General features: G+C 38.1%; 2 protein-coding genes across 3 annotated transcripts in view; both read right to left on the reverse strand.

The window, feature by feature from the left end:
• Window positions 1–15,541, reverse strand: part of IP3K2 (Inositol 1,4,5-triphosphate kinase 2) — a 416,125-nt gene that overhangs the window by 311,750 nt on the left and 88,834 nt on the right. The gene's annotated exons all lie outside the window — the stretch shown is intronic.
• LOC140224184 (uncharacterized) lies at window positions 7,831–11,372 on the reverse strand. The gene is made up of 4 exons (XM_072297693.1): window positions 10,611–11,372; window positions 10,287–10,321; window positions 9,691–9,843; window positions 7,831–8,897 (listed from the first exon to the last, which is right to left on the reverse strand). The coding sequence occupies exons 2-4, from the start codon at window positions 10,316–10,318 to the stop codon at window positions 8,744–8,746; spliced, it is 339 nt and encodes a 112-aa protein (XP_072153794.1). The 5' UTR covers window positions 10,319–10,321; window positions 10,611–11,372; the 3' UTR covers window positions 7,831–8,743.

Raw genomic sequence — 15,541 nt, forward strand, 5'->3', positions numbered from 1 at the left:
ACATTTAGTTCCGTAGGTAAAAGTCAGGAACGTGAATTACGAGTTAATATCGTCACCTACCACATACACTTGCTGCACTATGTTGCTGTCAACGCCTTGATACAACTATACGTGCTCGATAGATGTGCATGTTGCTTGCAAAAAATCTGAAGGCGGTTTGACTTTCATTGCCCTGACATCAATCGCTCCCGCGTGGTTCAAGTTCACCGTGCAAGGCCGCCGCAAGATTTGCATTTTACAAACAAAAGTAATTTGGGCATTTTTCTTCTTTTTTTTTTGACTTTATTTTTTTCTGCAAAGCGCACTTCAGGGATAGGATAGCATGTAACGGGCGTATTGTTCGTATATACTTAACCGAAAATATCCGACAGAGAATTCTTTATTTTAGAAGCATGAAAATGTTGCGCAAAAACACATTTCTAGGCTAATATTTATAGTGACCCCCAAACCAAATAAATTATAGCAATAATTATAACACAGATTTTATTGAATATGATCTTCTTTGGATCTCTTCAATATTTGTTCATGTAGTAATATGCATTAGCAATGTGATTCGACCAAAAAGAAATGTGCGCATAAGATTTAGATGATTTAAAAGGCCTTTTGATTGACTTATCCATGCAAAGCTACATTTAGCACGAACAATCAAGAAAGGCACATGTTTTCGAAATTTTTGACAGAAATTTCAAACAAACTTTTATAAATGGAGCTACGGAACATACAACTCGATAGTCTCACTAGCCATCATTAGGTTGAAATTTGTAACATCTTACGGAAACCTTCCGCAAATGTCGCACCCTTAGGGCGGGATTTTCAAAAATTGTACCGTTAAACCGCAAACGAGAGCGCGGCAGCCGTCGGTCTTGTCGATTTGACAACACGCGACAAGATCAAACCGAGAGGCGGCTTTAAAAAGCGGAGCGAGTGTTGGAATTCGGCTTAATTTCTCGCGGCGGTTGGGATAATTAAAATTCCAAATTTGGAGTAAGTGACCGATTTACAGTCAATGAGACCTCTCATCCCTCCTCATTCTCGGCAAGAAATCTGTGCGAGCGCTCCACACAATTTTGATGCATTATGATTCTTCCCAACGTTGTCTCGCACAGATGAAGTTCGACTCGGTTTCAGAGCAGTGGCGAAGCGTAATAATAGACTTTCGATATTTGCTCATTTAAAGAATCAATTATTCAGGTGTTTGCTATTTATTTATTTATTATATTTTGGTACATAAGAGCCCCATGATTGGAGCTACGGCAAAAGACAAAAAACACTAGGAATTACAATATACAATAATTAAAAATATAAATTACAATTAAAAATGTTAAATTAAGTGGTGGTTGGTAGAATGTTATTCAACAGCTGAAGTCAGAAATTCATTTAAAGCATAAAATGCCTTGGTTAAGAGGAGATTTCGAAGTATATTGAAGAATTTCTTTGCTTCACCATCGCGGATTTGTTGTTTGATGTTCCAGGGCAGAGTATTTATAATTTGGATAGCCGAAAATTTGCAATCTTGTTCCGATCGTTTCAGTCGAACTTTTACGTTTGTTGCGAACGCCCTGATAATCGATCCTTTCCCATGGGATTGAATGGCAGATTAATCGATTCATCGCAAAACGTGCCAAATAACTGTATCCCAAAAAGTACAAATGAACTTCGTTAGCAATGAGATTATTCATCTGCGGTTCAGATATCAACAAAGATATCAACAAGATCCAGTATCATCAAGATTCAACTACACATATATAGTCGCTCCTTTGGCGTAAGCAGTGGCGTGGCGTGCTTAACGATACATCGATTGATCTGCCATCGAAACCTATGGAAAAGGATCGATAAGCAGAAAGTTCGCAACGAACACCTTAATAATCGATTCTTCACCATAACTTCAAATCGACAAATATCGATAATCGATCATTCACGCCTCACCACTGGGCGGGAGGGCATATCTGGATTTCCGAATTAGCCCCAGAAAGCATGGATTTACATGTGAAACGGAGCTCACGAAGAAATTGATATACGCCCTCAAGTCAGAGGGACGTTGATTATATTGATGGTGAAACTGCAGAAACGCATACCTCGGTTTGCAGCGTTACAGACTTTCTGTCATACTTCATTTACGATGTATAACAGAAAGCAACTCGACTGCATTTTTGAACTTCCGTAATTTTTCTCCTCTGTGTGCAAAATATTAAGAAAAATATTTTGGCCATGATTCCCTTTAAATTGTGTAATTGAAGCGGAGATTCTTAAAAACCGCAATCGAGTTGCGCTTTTGCAGTTTCACCGTCAATATGTGGTTTCCCTAAAAACAGTGACCTTATTCCATGAAAACTTAAAGTGGATTTTTTGATACCAGCGCACACATAATCGTTCTGCGAATACAGCTCGGGGGAAAAAATATCACACCAACGGCGATTTAAAGTTTTCGGTTCGGAGCACGTTTGAGAAACTATTCAAAATTCTAATCTACCATATAGCCATGTTCAATGCATCAAACTGTTGGTTGATAAATTCACATTCATCACATATTTTTCAGGGTCTGTCGATCAAACAAGCAAAATCCGATTTTGCCGACCGGCTCCGCAAAAATCGCTCAAATGAAAATTTTACCTGTTATTTTGATTGAGTAAAGTTGATGACGAACGGATACAAAGATTTGTCCTTTCAAACTTTTGCATTATACCTAAACAAAAGTATTTTTATCTTTGCGGTGTCTTTCAACTCAAGTTTCGTGGGGCAAACTAAACGCCAACTTCTGGTTCTGAAACCTCGACGGTTCCGACCGAACTGTCGTTGATTTGGGCCAACAGGGAAAACGACTCTTTTTTGGATTTGAGAAATTTTGATGTTGTTAAGGACCACAATCTGCGGCACATATCTTCACTTTATTAGTTGAGCTATCGCGAGGAGTCACACTCTGCGACATTTTCATCGTGGTCAAGCTCGGCGAACATGAAGTTTATCTGCATCTACCGAAGAAATTTATAGCTTTTTCTTCAGAGACGCTCTGATGGATGATAAATGTTCGGAAATGCCCCGGATGTCTTCAGAAATAATTCAGAGTGATGACATTTCGCAAAAGTGTTTTTCTTCGATTTCAGGCCAGATAATGACCGAATATCTCTTGGAGCGCCCTATTACCAAATTTAGTGTCTCTTCCTCTCCATTCCGTTCATCTTCTCACATTACCAAGATTATTCGTTTTATCCGACGAATCGAAAGAATCTCTCGCAAACCAGATCACTCGCCTTTCAATCGCGATTACCTGGAGCTAATCTCTCTAAATCTCGATGACGCGGTCAGTATAATTGATGGTCCCAATTATCTTCAAATATTTTGTAATAAATTCTGAGGTTCTGCTTTGGTATGACATCTCATTCCACGGTGTGAGTAGGGATGATTTTATATCATGTTTTTTGGCGTTAATTGTCCGTGTGAAGATCGGGGTGTTTCCTCTGATAGGAAAGTATGAAGTAAGTATTAAGAAGTATTACGAGTAATTGAATTGTATTATAGTAAGTAAGTATTGAAGTATTACGAAAAGTATTACGATCACATGATGGTGCAGGGTGTGTAAAGTACCGAAGCACACATATGTGTTTGTAAGACCCTCCAAATAGTTTTAATGATAGTGTGACGAATAATGTCGAAGAAATAAGGATGATACATTTTGGATTTCATGTGTTTTTTTACTAAAAGAGAGGTTTACGAAACGCTGACACTGACCTCCTCCTGGCTCATTTCCCTCCTTCTACACTGAGAAAAAAACTTCGTGCGTGGGACCCGAAGTTGAGGTCATATGGATCTCTGAAGTTTTCGGATCACGTATCTAAAAACTTGAGGTCGAACTGCCGAAGTTCGGGTCAGGCATCGAGGCACTTCGGTATGTACCGGAGTACTTCAGATGTGTGACCCGAACCCTTCGGTATACATCGAAATACTTCAGATGTCTGACTCGAACTTCGGCAGCTGGATCTCAAGTTTTTAGATGTGTGATCCGAAAACTTCAGAGATCCATATGACCTCAACTTCGGGTCCCACGCACGAAGTTTTTTTCTCCGTGTAGAAAGTTACTCAATTTATAAACGCTCCCAAAAGGCTGTTTCCGTCATGAATACAAATTGGACAGAGTTCATCAGAAAGGAACCGACCCATATTAAGTTGAAACTGAGAAAAAGAGGTTTTAAGTTTGATTCCTGCACGAGGCTTAAGCAGAAAATAAACTTGTACCTCTCTCTTCACAAACTAATTTCTTGTTTTTGACTTTTAGATTTTGGCAGGAGAAAGTAAACGACTAGTGTAACTCAAAAACATGCTTAACCCAATATTTTCGAAAATGTGGGTTCGTTCCTTTCTGATGAATTCGGTCAAATTATGCAACTGATTTGGTTTAATTGTAACGCCAAAAGGTCGAGCAAAGAACAAAAGCTACACCTCCCTGATTACTCTGGAAGTGCGACCTCGGTAATAAATGCAAACACGGAGAGAAGAGTAAGTGGCGCACAATGGATCGAGCCAATCAGGGAGGTCGAACATGAAATTTTTGACTAAAACTGCAAATTTTTACGTTGATTTTCTCACATTTTAAATTTCAAGGGGTATGTTTGGAAAAAAATTCACGAGGAAACCAACGGAACCGCTTTTAGAACCTCAAAATTATGTATAAACGGAGTATAAGCTTCTGAAGTTTCCGAATTTTGTCCGGCCTCTCCCGTTGACTCGATCCACCGTGTGGCGGTGGAAAATAGCAATAGACACCACATAAACTGGATGCGGATCCGCTGCGGGCAAGTTTAATTTTTATTCGGTGATTCCGGCTGATTTACCACCGGCGAAGGATCTCGCGCACCGCGAGACTAATACGGGCATAAACATTTTTTTATGGATAATCTAATGGTATCCGCACGACATCAATCGCGGCTACGGCGGCGGCGTCGTCCGATGGAATTACACTTAACAGCTAGTATAACTTACAACTGCAACTTGATGATGCTGCGAATACTGCCGCGCTGAGGAAGAACGCCGTATGAACATTCGAGAGTTGCCATATTTCTTTCAAAAAAATGCTTATTTTTGAGGAAAGTTATAAATATTTTTCCTTGAAATTTTTAGGGACTTCAGTTGAAATCGGGTTTAAAATTATCTGAAAAATTGGAAGGATAATATTCATAAGTTTGCCAGGAAAGTCGTGTTTTATCGAAGGAAATTCGGCAACGCCTGAAAGTTCATACGGCGTTTTTCCTCAGCACGGCAGAATACTTGATCGAGGCCGGGTCCCTGGTTCTCAAAGTAAACGACAGTTTATCTGTCCATACGATGGTCAATGGACCGCCACTGCAGAGAGTAAGAAATTAAGCACTGCAGCACGTTTTCTTATCAAAATTTCACGCGCACAGTAAAAAACAAGCAGGAAGCTCCAACGCATTGGCGTCGGAGAGCGGCTCTGGGGGCAGTAGTTGTAGTCAAGAATGAGGGCCTAGACACATTTTGTCATTGATGTACAATCCGACAACTGTCGATTCATGTTTTGTAACTTAGCAGATTTACGTAGCCGGTGTATAAATGTGTATTGGGCTTTGATATGGCGAATACATGGCATTATCACTTGTTGTATACTTTTAATTTTGAAAGCTCTTTGGAGGTCCGCTTCCTAAAAAATCTCTGGTTGATAAGTCGTTTAGCGAGGCTGCAAAAAATTTGCATTTTTATATCTGAAAGTGTAGGTATTGGTTTTTTGTATAATTGTTTTTTTGGATTGCTGGAAAAGTAACGCATACTTCTATAATTTAGGACTGAGTCAGGGAAATATAAGGTTCGTTAAATAGTAAATATTCCTAGTACCGTGTGACACTATTGTTAACGAAAAGTTTTTGCAACTTGTCAAAGAGGTTGTTGAATGATCTTCGAATAACTTTTGATGAGCTAGAGGTAATGGTTCTATCTGCAGCTCGTGGACTTCTGTACGATATTGTCCAGAATCATCTAAATTTTCAAAAAGTGTCCGCTTGTTCGATACCCAATTTGCTCATTCATGCATACAAGGAGAAGCGCATGAAAGCTTTAGCAGACATTTTGGAGATGAATCAAGAATTAGATGAAGAATTTATGACTTAAATCACGGCACCTTAATCACGGGATGACCTTAATTACGGCAACTATTTATTGTCCATGAGATGCAGATGGTTCCATTTCCCTAGCTCATCAAAAGGTATTCGAAGATCAATTTCATCAGCCACCCGTACGAACCACGTTTCTAGTGACCCGTACTTGCTTCGCACGTATGAAACATACAATCAGAGAAAACAGAATTCATCTTACAATAATCAATAATCAGTAGGACATGAATCGTTGCGATGTATAATACGACATTATAATGCGGCATTACTATTGTAATTCATTTTAATGTTTAGGGGCATTATAAATCATTATTGCCACGTCGGAATGAAATGTTGTAGACTGAATTGAAAAGCATGTTGGCAAAATTTATTATAAAAATAGTATAACATGTAGGTACATAACATAAAGGTAATACAAATTAAATGATTAGAGCGTGTATATTTCATTACATTATAGGTATATTACAATCATTTTTGTCATTGTTGGAAATTTTGATGGTTTGAATTTTGATAGTTGATAGTTGATAGTTTGAGAGTTGAAAATTTGGTTATTTTATTTAGTTAAGGTGATTCGATAGACGCCATATTTTGTGTCAGAATGGCATGCGACTTTTCCATCAATTGGTTCCATTTTTTCATTTACTCATCATTTTTCTCCAATTTTAAGTTTCGCAATTCTGTTTTCAGGAGACTAAAGCACTCACTTATCAATTTGTATATTTATATTGAGTTAAGGGTAGAGACGTATTCCTCACCGGAATTGAGGAATGGAGGTGTTACAGTAAGTCCGGCATTAGGTTCCATTTCGACATCAGCGACGATCAACGCTACGATACTGGAAGCCAGTCTTCCGTTATTAAATCCCTAGCAGGGAAGAAAAAAAATGCCTAGATTTCGCTAAAAATCCCTAAATCCCCAGATTTGCTCAAATATACTTAAAAAATCCCTAGATTTTGCAAAAAGCGCCATTTTTAACGAAGAATCATGATGTCATTCGATGTAGCGATTTGCAATATTTAAATCTGATTGGCTCGTTTGAATTTTGGCGCTCTCTGAAAGCAGTGCTAATCCAGACCAATAAAATGAAAGAATATTAGTTGATTTCTTATTATTAACAGGTTGAATGCAGTTGAATGTCAAGTACATCGAAGGACGTAATCGTTTTAATTTCCGGCTTATTTGCGGGGAAAATAGTGTTGCCATTAAAAAGGCCTACAAAATATAGATGAAAAAATGTTTTCGATTGTCGAAGCTAGAATTGAGGTTAAAAAGTTGATTTTTGGTAACTTTACCTCATCAAAAAAAAATCCCTAGATTTCCTGAAAAATCCCTAAATCCCTGGAAATTCCGGAAAATCCCTAAATCTAGGGATAAACCCTTAGACATCGGATGGCTGTTGGAAGCATTAGAGTCAACATTTGAAACGCTGCTGCAGAATTTGCCGGGAGTATAATCGAGTGTTGAAAGTCAGTAGAATTGAACAATGTAATAATTGCTTTCCGAAATAAGCGTTATAATAAAAAAACCACGAATCTGAACTGTTAATACTGGAACACACCTTCTGTAAATGTACCTTGCGAGAGATAAGTAAAAAAATAGATGTACTGGAGGAGAAGTGCTTCTCCACAGAGTTTGAAGAAGGAAAAAAAATGCCCAAATTTACTTACTTCAGCATTTTCGGCAAAATCACTCAAATCACTCAGTAGCAGCGGAGAGAAACCAAGCAACCGTAGCAAGCGGAGTGTTGTTACGCCTTTATGTCAGCCAAGCGACGACAAGTTAGAATGAGGAGCGTGTTCATAGTCGTTCCTTGAAAATTGCCTTTCCATGAGTGCTAAAAGTTCTCCATTATTGTAACCGGATCAGTACAAAGCTACCTCATCTACCGGAAGTACATTTCCGAAACATTGAACTTTGTGAAGAAAATGATCGTGCAAAGCGCCTGCAAAACTGTAGACATACTCCAAGCATAGCGCCGTCTCCCCTATTTTTAGTCTCGCGTTCGGTTTTTGACCTGCGAATCTCGCTAAGCTCCGAAATGCGTATGCCTAATTGCTGCGTAATGCCACTGACTAATTGCTCCGGAGAGGAAAGTTTTCTTTCCATGGCAATTAGTTAGTGCCAAAGAGAAAAATATTTTCTCTCCACTGCTAAGACTATAATTGCTCCGAAAAGAAAAAAATTCTCTCCGGAGCAATGAGTCGTAGCAGCGAAGAGAAAATAGTTTTCTCCGTAGCACTAACTAATTCAGTTCGCAAATGCTGGAAACGGATCAACTCTTTTCAAAAACCGGTAGAAATAATTCCTCGACATGGCACAATTTAATGTAGGTGTGTACCTGTCTCAAAGGTTACAGCATTCCGAATGTATTTTCTGTTCTTTTATGTATTTTTTATCAGCTTATCGTTTTCCTCCTATTCAGATACACCCGAAACCGAGTTCCAACGAATCCATCGGCAAAAAGTCAAGGTTGCCCATTGTTGAAATAAAAAAAAAGAGAAAAAAAATTGTATATTCTTGAAACTATCACATTTCCTGGCAGGGAAAAATTGCATACTTATTCCAAGCTTTACAGTTAATTTAAAATTATTCCTATTTTTATAAAAAACAAAGTTGCAGGTTTGTACTTACGATAAGTCACGTGACTTTGATTTTATCTTCTTTTTAGGCTTTGAGTTCGAATGATGCGTTTCAAGATTTTCGATGAATGAATTTTCTGCTTCATTTACTGGATGCGTAATATCAGAATCATTGTTCGATATATCATTTGCAACGTTCACCCTGTGTAGAGGAAAATATAAGATCGGTTGTTTTAAAAATAAATTGGAATTCTACTACATGTATGCCACTTGGGTTGAACAAAATTCTAAAAAGTTTTTTTTTAACTATGAGCGCAAAGTTTAACATCGACGAAAATTGGCCAAAGTGACACTCTTACATCCCTAATGAACAACATACTTGAAGGAATTTTTTGTCCTCCGAAAGGATCGGTTACAATAGCGCGTTGAATGCTGAAAAAACCCGCATTTTTCGCCAAAATTGGCCTTCAGACCCATGTTTAGGCCAGTGGTAGACCCCAAAATAGATCGGAAATGACCAAACCATTATGCATTCCGTAAAATATAGACCTTCAATGACCAAAAAAACGCAGAGTTGAGGAATTTCAGGGTAGGCCCAAAAAGGCCCTTAACGATACCCCTCCTTTGTCAATTTGCAGTATTAACAGTTGGAAAGCAGCCAATAGATAATTAAGATGCTTAAACCACAATTTAAGGGGCACCTACAGCCGCATAGTAAACATAATAGTAAACTTAATAATACTCACGTCTGTAAAAAAACAAATATGCATAATGAGATTTTGGAAAGTGTAATTTTGTTTCACAAGACTAATGCTCAAACTACAACATTTTAAGTGGTGAAATTTTGTTAATTTGCAGTATTGCCAGTTGGAAAGCCGCCAATGGGCAATTAAGATGATCAAACCACCTTCTGAGGAACATCTAAAGTCACACAATAAACTTGATAACAACGCAAGGTTGCAACTAGAATAGAATTAACTGAAATTTTTACTTACAGTGCATAGGTTTCACTCGATTCTATTTTCTTTTCCTTCTTTGGCTCGGCGTCATACGATTGTGCAGATGTTTCAATGCATATAGTATTGTTTTGGATCGGGGTGGATTCATCAAAACCAGGAATGTTTCTGCATTTGGTTATAGCTGTATCTCTGAAACAAGCAAAAAATGGAGAGTTTCTTAGGTAGATTAATAAAGCTTCTGCTAAAATTTTTTTATTGGTTGCCATATTATGACAAGAAAATTAAACAATTGGTTATAAGGTGAAACAACAATAGCCATGAACTGAAATAATAAATGCAAAGCATTGCAAACTTGTTACTTATTATCATCGCATTAAGAGTTGGCAAACAAATTTTCTGATAGTAAAATGATACATTATCATCCAGTTACTTCCCAGGACATTGAAAAACAAATTACAGTTCAAGAAGACCACACAACTTCTGGTTACTAACAAATTAAGCCACCACTAAATATTAGGTATTCAAAGTATTAACTCCTAAAATGGTCTTATCAAACGTATAGATGTCCAAAACATTGCTCAATTTTGCATATCAACTAACACTTACATATTGAGTAAAAGCAGATTTCTTACCTCTGAATTATTCTTTGACTGCGTCGACTCATTACCTGAAATGAAAATTAAAACAGCATTATATTTTCTACATTTTTTAAGTCAACTCAAAAACTAAATTTTTGAAATTCTATAAATACATTGAGGCTTTAAAAATAAAAAAGAAGAGCAAGACACTAGTGAGAAACTCTTGAACTATAGGTTAATGAGCTATAGATTGTGCATAGAAATTGCCAGTCTAAAGTTTCAAGAATGAGAAAATAATCAGCCCATGAGTGGGTCCAGAATGAGGGAGAAGGAAAAGTTGAAATAATTTTACTAAGGAGGGATAAATGAGGTACTCACCGAATTTATTCGTACAGAACATTCAAAAATCCCGTGAAAAAACAGCTCACAAATAAAAGCAAATTGCCATAGAAACTTCTTCACGAAATCACACACACAACGAAGAACGAGGCGCTACAGACGAGTCCGTCCAGGACAAGTTAAAAAATTCCCATGAGCCGAGTGCCGTAGGTTAAGGGCCCGTTCGCCAAAACTAATCGGAACTGTATGAATGAATTGCTCCTTTTAAAAATCAAAACAATATCGAATTGCGATATATTACACAGTTAAGATAGGGCTATGTCCTGTCGTAAGCGGCGACATACAGTCGATATCATTTCAATAATCGCCCCAATGGCCACGATAGTTGTTAGACGTTTACGGTTTCCCTGGTAACCTTTGTTTGCTATCAGCTGATATCAAGTAATATGACTAGGAAGCTCCAACCCAGTGGTTAAAGCTTCCTTAACCGCGAAAACTTTAAAATTCAAATTTTCAAATTTTGAACGTAAAGTACATTTTTTCCATCACGAGATAAAAGCACAAACAAGTTTTGAATTGTTGACTGTATCACCATGATTCCAAAAATACAATACACAACATAGCATTGACTAACAATAAAACAGTATGCAATAAAATAAAGTCATGACAAGGAACATAGCCGAAAATGGCGCCGATTCCCATCAACCAACGCGCGGTCTCTACAATGTAACATGCTGCATTGATACTCCCCAGCTGGGACCGTCCGGAATAGCAGCTCTAGTGCAAGCACCAGAGCCGCTAATAGAGACAGAGTTTTTGTGTTCATTTGGGAAGAAGAGAACGAAGTAACCTTAACGCGCGGTTGATATTCTTTGGTCAGTTTTTCTTTCGGTCTTGATTGACCAAATCTTTGGGTTGAAAATTTGCAATCTCGTTAAAAATTAAGCGCTAACGATCGGAATCGATCCTGGATAGCATTATGGTGACTGTTCTGGCTAATGGACCACTAGACACGGTACGAATTTAAGCACTCTGTTACATGCTTCTGAACAATAATTTCACGAAGAACATGGTTCTCACGTCGTAAATTACTGCAATTAACTCCTAACTAAAATATTAACGTTTTCGTTGTACATCGGTCACGGGAAATTTGAATTGCCCGGTCACAAGAAATTAAATGCCCCACATGAGTCAAATGCGCCTTACAAGGGCTTCGGCAGGCTTCTCAATCGAGCAGTGTTTCTTTCCCACCCTTTATTGTCCAAAATGTGAACATTTTACTACAACTGAGCCAAAGCGTCATGGTTGAGGCTACTATATTTTCGTATCGCAGGGACTGTCACGGTAACGTTTAGTGTGCGATTTGACTCACGCAGACCCTTGAGTTTTCATGAGCGGGAGGTTTAAATTCACGCGCCAAGAAACATGAAATGTCTTGTTTAGGAGTAAATTTCAGTAATTTTCGATGCAAGAATCGTGTTATACGTGAAATTTTGATTGAGAAACGTGAGTCAGAATGCTTAAAAGTTTGTACCTTGTCTAGTGGTCCATTGCAGGTCGCAACCTCTAGGTGACATTTAGAGAAACAAGAGGGAATTGTTTAAGCAGGGCACTTTTTTATCCACAGATGTCTCAGAGTAAACTACGGTTTCAATCGACTGAACCAAAAATTTGGTCGATCAACCACGTTCAGGTTGACCGGACAGGAAAAGAAAAAGAATAAGTAGCCATAAACACGGAACTTCTTAGCTGCTTACAAGACATCCATGTGGACGTATTTAAATCAAAAGGAACTATCTGCATTGAGCACGAACCCTCAGACCCACAACAACACATGCATACAATGGCCAAGGACACAATGCACCTAGCTCTTTTTGATTGAAATGCGTCTCTTATTTTTCATTAAAATTTAGAGCAGAACACGTAGAACATGTCGAAAATGGCCAAAATTAAATCGTAACGATACGTTGAACTGAACCGGAGCTACGGCTGTTCGAAGTTTAGCAATCGTAAATTTAGGAAAAAATCATAATACAGTATCCATTCAGGGGCTGAGAACTTTCGAGTTGAATTAGAAATGCTCACTAAAAGGCACAAGTACAAAATATTACTGTCGCAAATTATTCACCAGGGCATCGAACAGAGTTTTAAGCCGATATCTCAAAATTCAATCTGAAAATTGACTGCACGGACATAGGAAGTTTACACTTTAAAGCTTTGATTTATTCAAAGAAGCAGCTCAATAATCAACTCATTTAAATCCAATTTTACCCGTTGTTTTCTGCTTTTCGAATCTCCGCGTCTTGACGAATGGTAAAATTCATTACATATCCAAAAATTCCATAAAAATAGCAAGTTTTTGTCGAACTATCTGCCTTAAGATAGCGCAAGAACGGAAAGTTGCTTCAAACAGACCTCCTGAGTTTTTCGCTGATTGCGAATACTTCGTCAATCCAATAGACCTTGCAAAACAAAGGCTTGAATAATTTAGCAAAAATCAATCGTGCGATGAGAACATGCAAGTCGCAGGCTGCCTCTATGAAGCAGTGGCGAGGAGCGAATGATCGATTATGGATGTTTCCCCATTTGAAGCTAATGTAAAGAATCGATTATTTGCAAACACCCTGATTGTCGATCCCTTTCCATAAGTTTAAATGGTAGATCATTCGATACATCGCAAAGCATGCCACGCCACAGCTATGAAGGCAGATGAATCAAAAGAGCGCCGCGAACCCTGACGAGCTCAATCCGGAGCTCTAGGATCCTGTTACACTGAAAACGGACGTATGATACGCCTTCATTTATGGCCGCTGCAATGCCGAGCAATAGTTTGTGCCAGGTTGCATACTCCGAAGGTGCTTTTTCAGATTTCCTAGTGCATTGCGATGCTGCATCATTCTAGCGTGGCATTTTTTGTTTTAAAAAACCTTTTCCATTTGATGCATAAGATTAGATATCAGTTCTATATATTTTTGTAATTCGAGGATTCGAGATGCGATCTGAGCTAGAGAGAGAGAGAGAGACGGACTAAAAAATGCATTTGAAAGGCACGGAAAAAAAATTCTAAATCCTAATTATATATCGATATTTTTCATCGCGAAAGGGTCATTTTTTTCGAGACTATCCAAACTATCTTATGCTACTAACTTATTCCACAAAGTCTCTTAGGAAAATTTTTTGGGAGAAGTCGAGTAGATTTCTGGGAGGGGGAAGAGCTCCCTCGGCCTAGTGGTAATTGCGCCCATGTTCAGGGTAGATAACTTGATTCTTAGTTTTTTTCCTTCTAATTCATTGACGGCCTCGGATGTTTTTCTGAATTTTTGAACGAGCGTGGACCAAAAATTATGATAAAAAGTCATCTCTTTGTGATTATTAGCGCTGAATTCATCCATGACCACAAAAGTATTGAAAACAAGGAGGCTTTAGTTTTTAATGGTAAATAATTTGGTTTTATTGCAATTGAAGATAACATTATGGCAATTCCATGGGTACCAGAAACTAGCAACACCCATACATATCTTCATTGGACAAAAACCCGAGTTATTTACCTTACGGATCTGAAACTCTCTGAAATCCTTCTTGATTTCTTTATTTTATTTTTAAAGTAATGGATGAATCAGCGCCAAAAATTACAAAAAATAGCCTACAACTATGATTTTATGTGACCAAAATTAGAAACAACGATTATTTTCTGAAAAATATCTGAAAGTTTTGGCTCGGAAAGAATATGATTTTGCGGGGAAAACTTCTTAGAGGAAATCAAGTGTTACTTTTCTCCTATAGAGCATGTTCCTATAGTTTTACCGATTAAGCTCGGACATGTTGAAGTGATCAACCAGTCAATGAAATCAAGCACGTACAAAAATTGCTGAAAATATTAATCTGCAGACATGGACAGAATCAGGAGAAAGTTGCGTCACATACTAGCAATGATCGCAGCAGTCGTATTGGTAACCCCATCTATAGGTGCGGTTGGAAACTACATAGAAGCTGAGACCTCGAGATTCTCCCATAGGTATCAGCACCGTAGTAGCTGCTTGACGTACGGCGGGAAAAGTTATAATTTCAAAATTTAAGGTCTAACATGTAAGAAAAATTGAGCGATCCTGTTAGTGGAAACGGGTGTCGCAATGAGCAAAGGAGGTAAGTAATTGACTAACCAACAGTAATCCACGAGGGACCTCTTAGTGAGTCCATCATTCTCTCCTTTAGTCTATCTATCAATGCCAATAATCAGCTCGCTGCGTTTTTCTAGTATACGATGGACAATTAATAGGCAACATAGCGTATTTGGATCAAATCAGGTACAAAGCTGATTTTAGTTTATTGCACGATGAAATAATTTTCTAGAGGTGGTTAGTTTTTTTTTTGCAAAAGTTTCAGGACATTTTTACAAAACTAAATTCTGATTATTTTTTGGACATGAATGCTACGTTTTAATGCTAGATTTAACCTACGTTAATGTTGGTTCTTTACCAGGAGAGGAAGAGAGTCTGAATGAATCCACTGATTTCGACAAAAGCGGTACATATCCACTATTTTCTATCTTTCCTTCTAATTTTGAACGTTTTCAAAACGTCGAAACAGTTGCGCGTCAAATGATAGTAATAGAAAATGTTCTGTGGAGTGCCAATTCATACCATTAGCATGGGCTATTAAAATTAAAAGAAAAACCGTCGAAAATTGACCGGCCACGAAGGGTAAAACAGCGTTTCAATCGTAGAAAATCAGGTCAAAGTTTTTGTTTCTTTTCAGGTTTGGCCTACGCGAAGGCCTCACCGCACGCATGCGTCTGTCAGGCATAAATTATTGGCTCATTAACACACAACGCACAATTCATTATCGAACTACCCACGGATTGATTAAATTTATAGAGACACGGTGACGTGAATGTCAATGCGTCGCGGTTTGAAAAGCGACAGTGCGGTTCTGTCTGCAAATCAGTAGGCAATTTCTATCATATCTTTCAT

This window comes from Bemisia tabaci, chromosome 3 (assembly GCF_918797505.1).
Source record: "Bemisia tabaci chromosome 3, PGI_BMITA_v3".
Taxonomy (NCBI): domain Eukaryota; kingdom Metazoa; phylum Arthropoda; class Insecta; order Hemiptera; family Aleyrodidae; genus Bemisia; species Bemisia tabaci.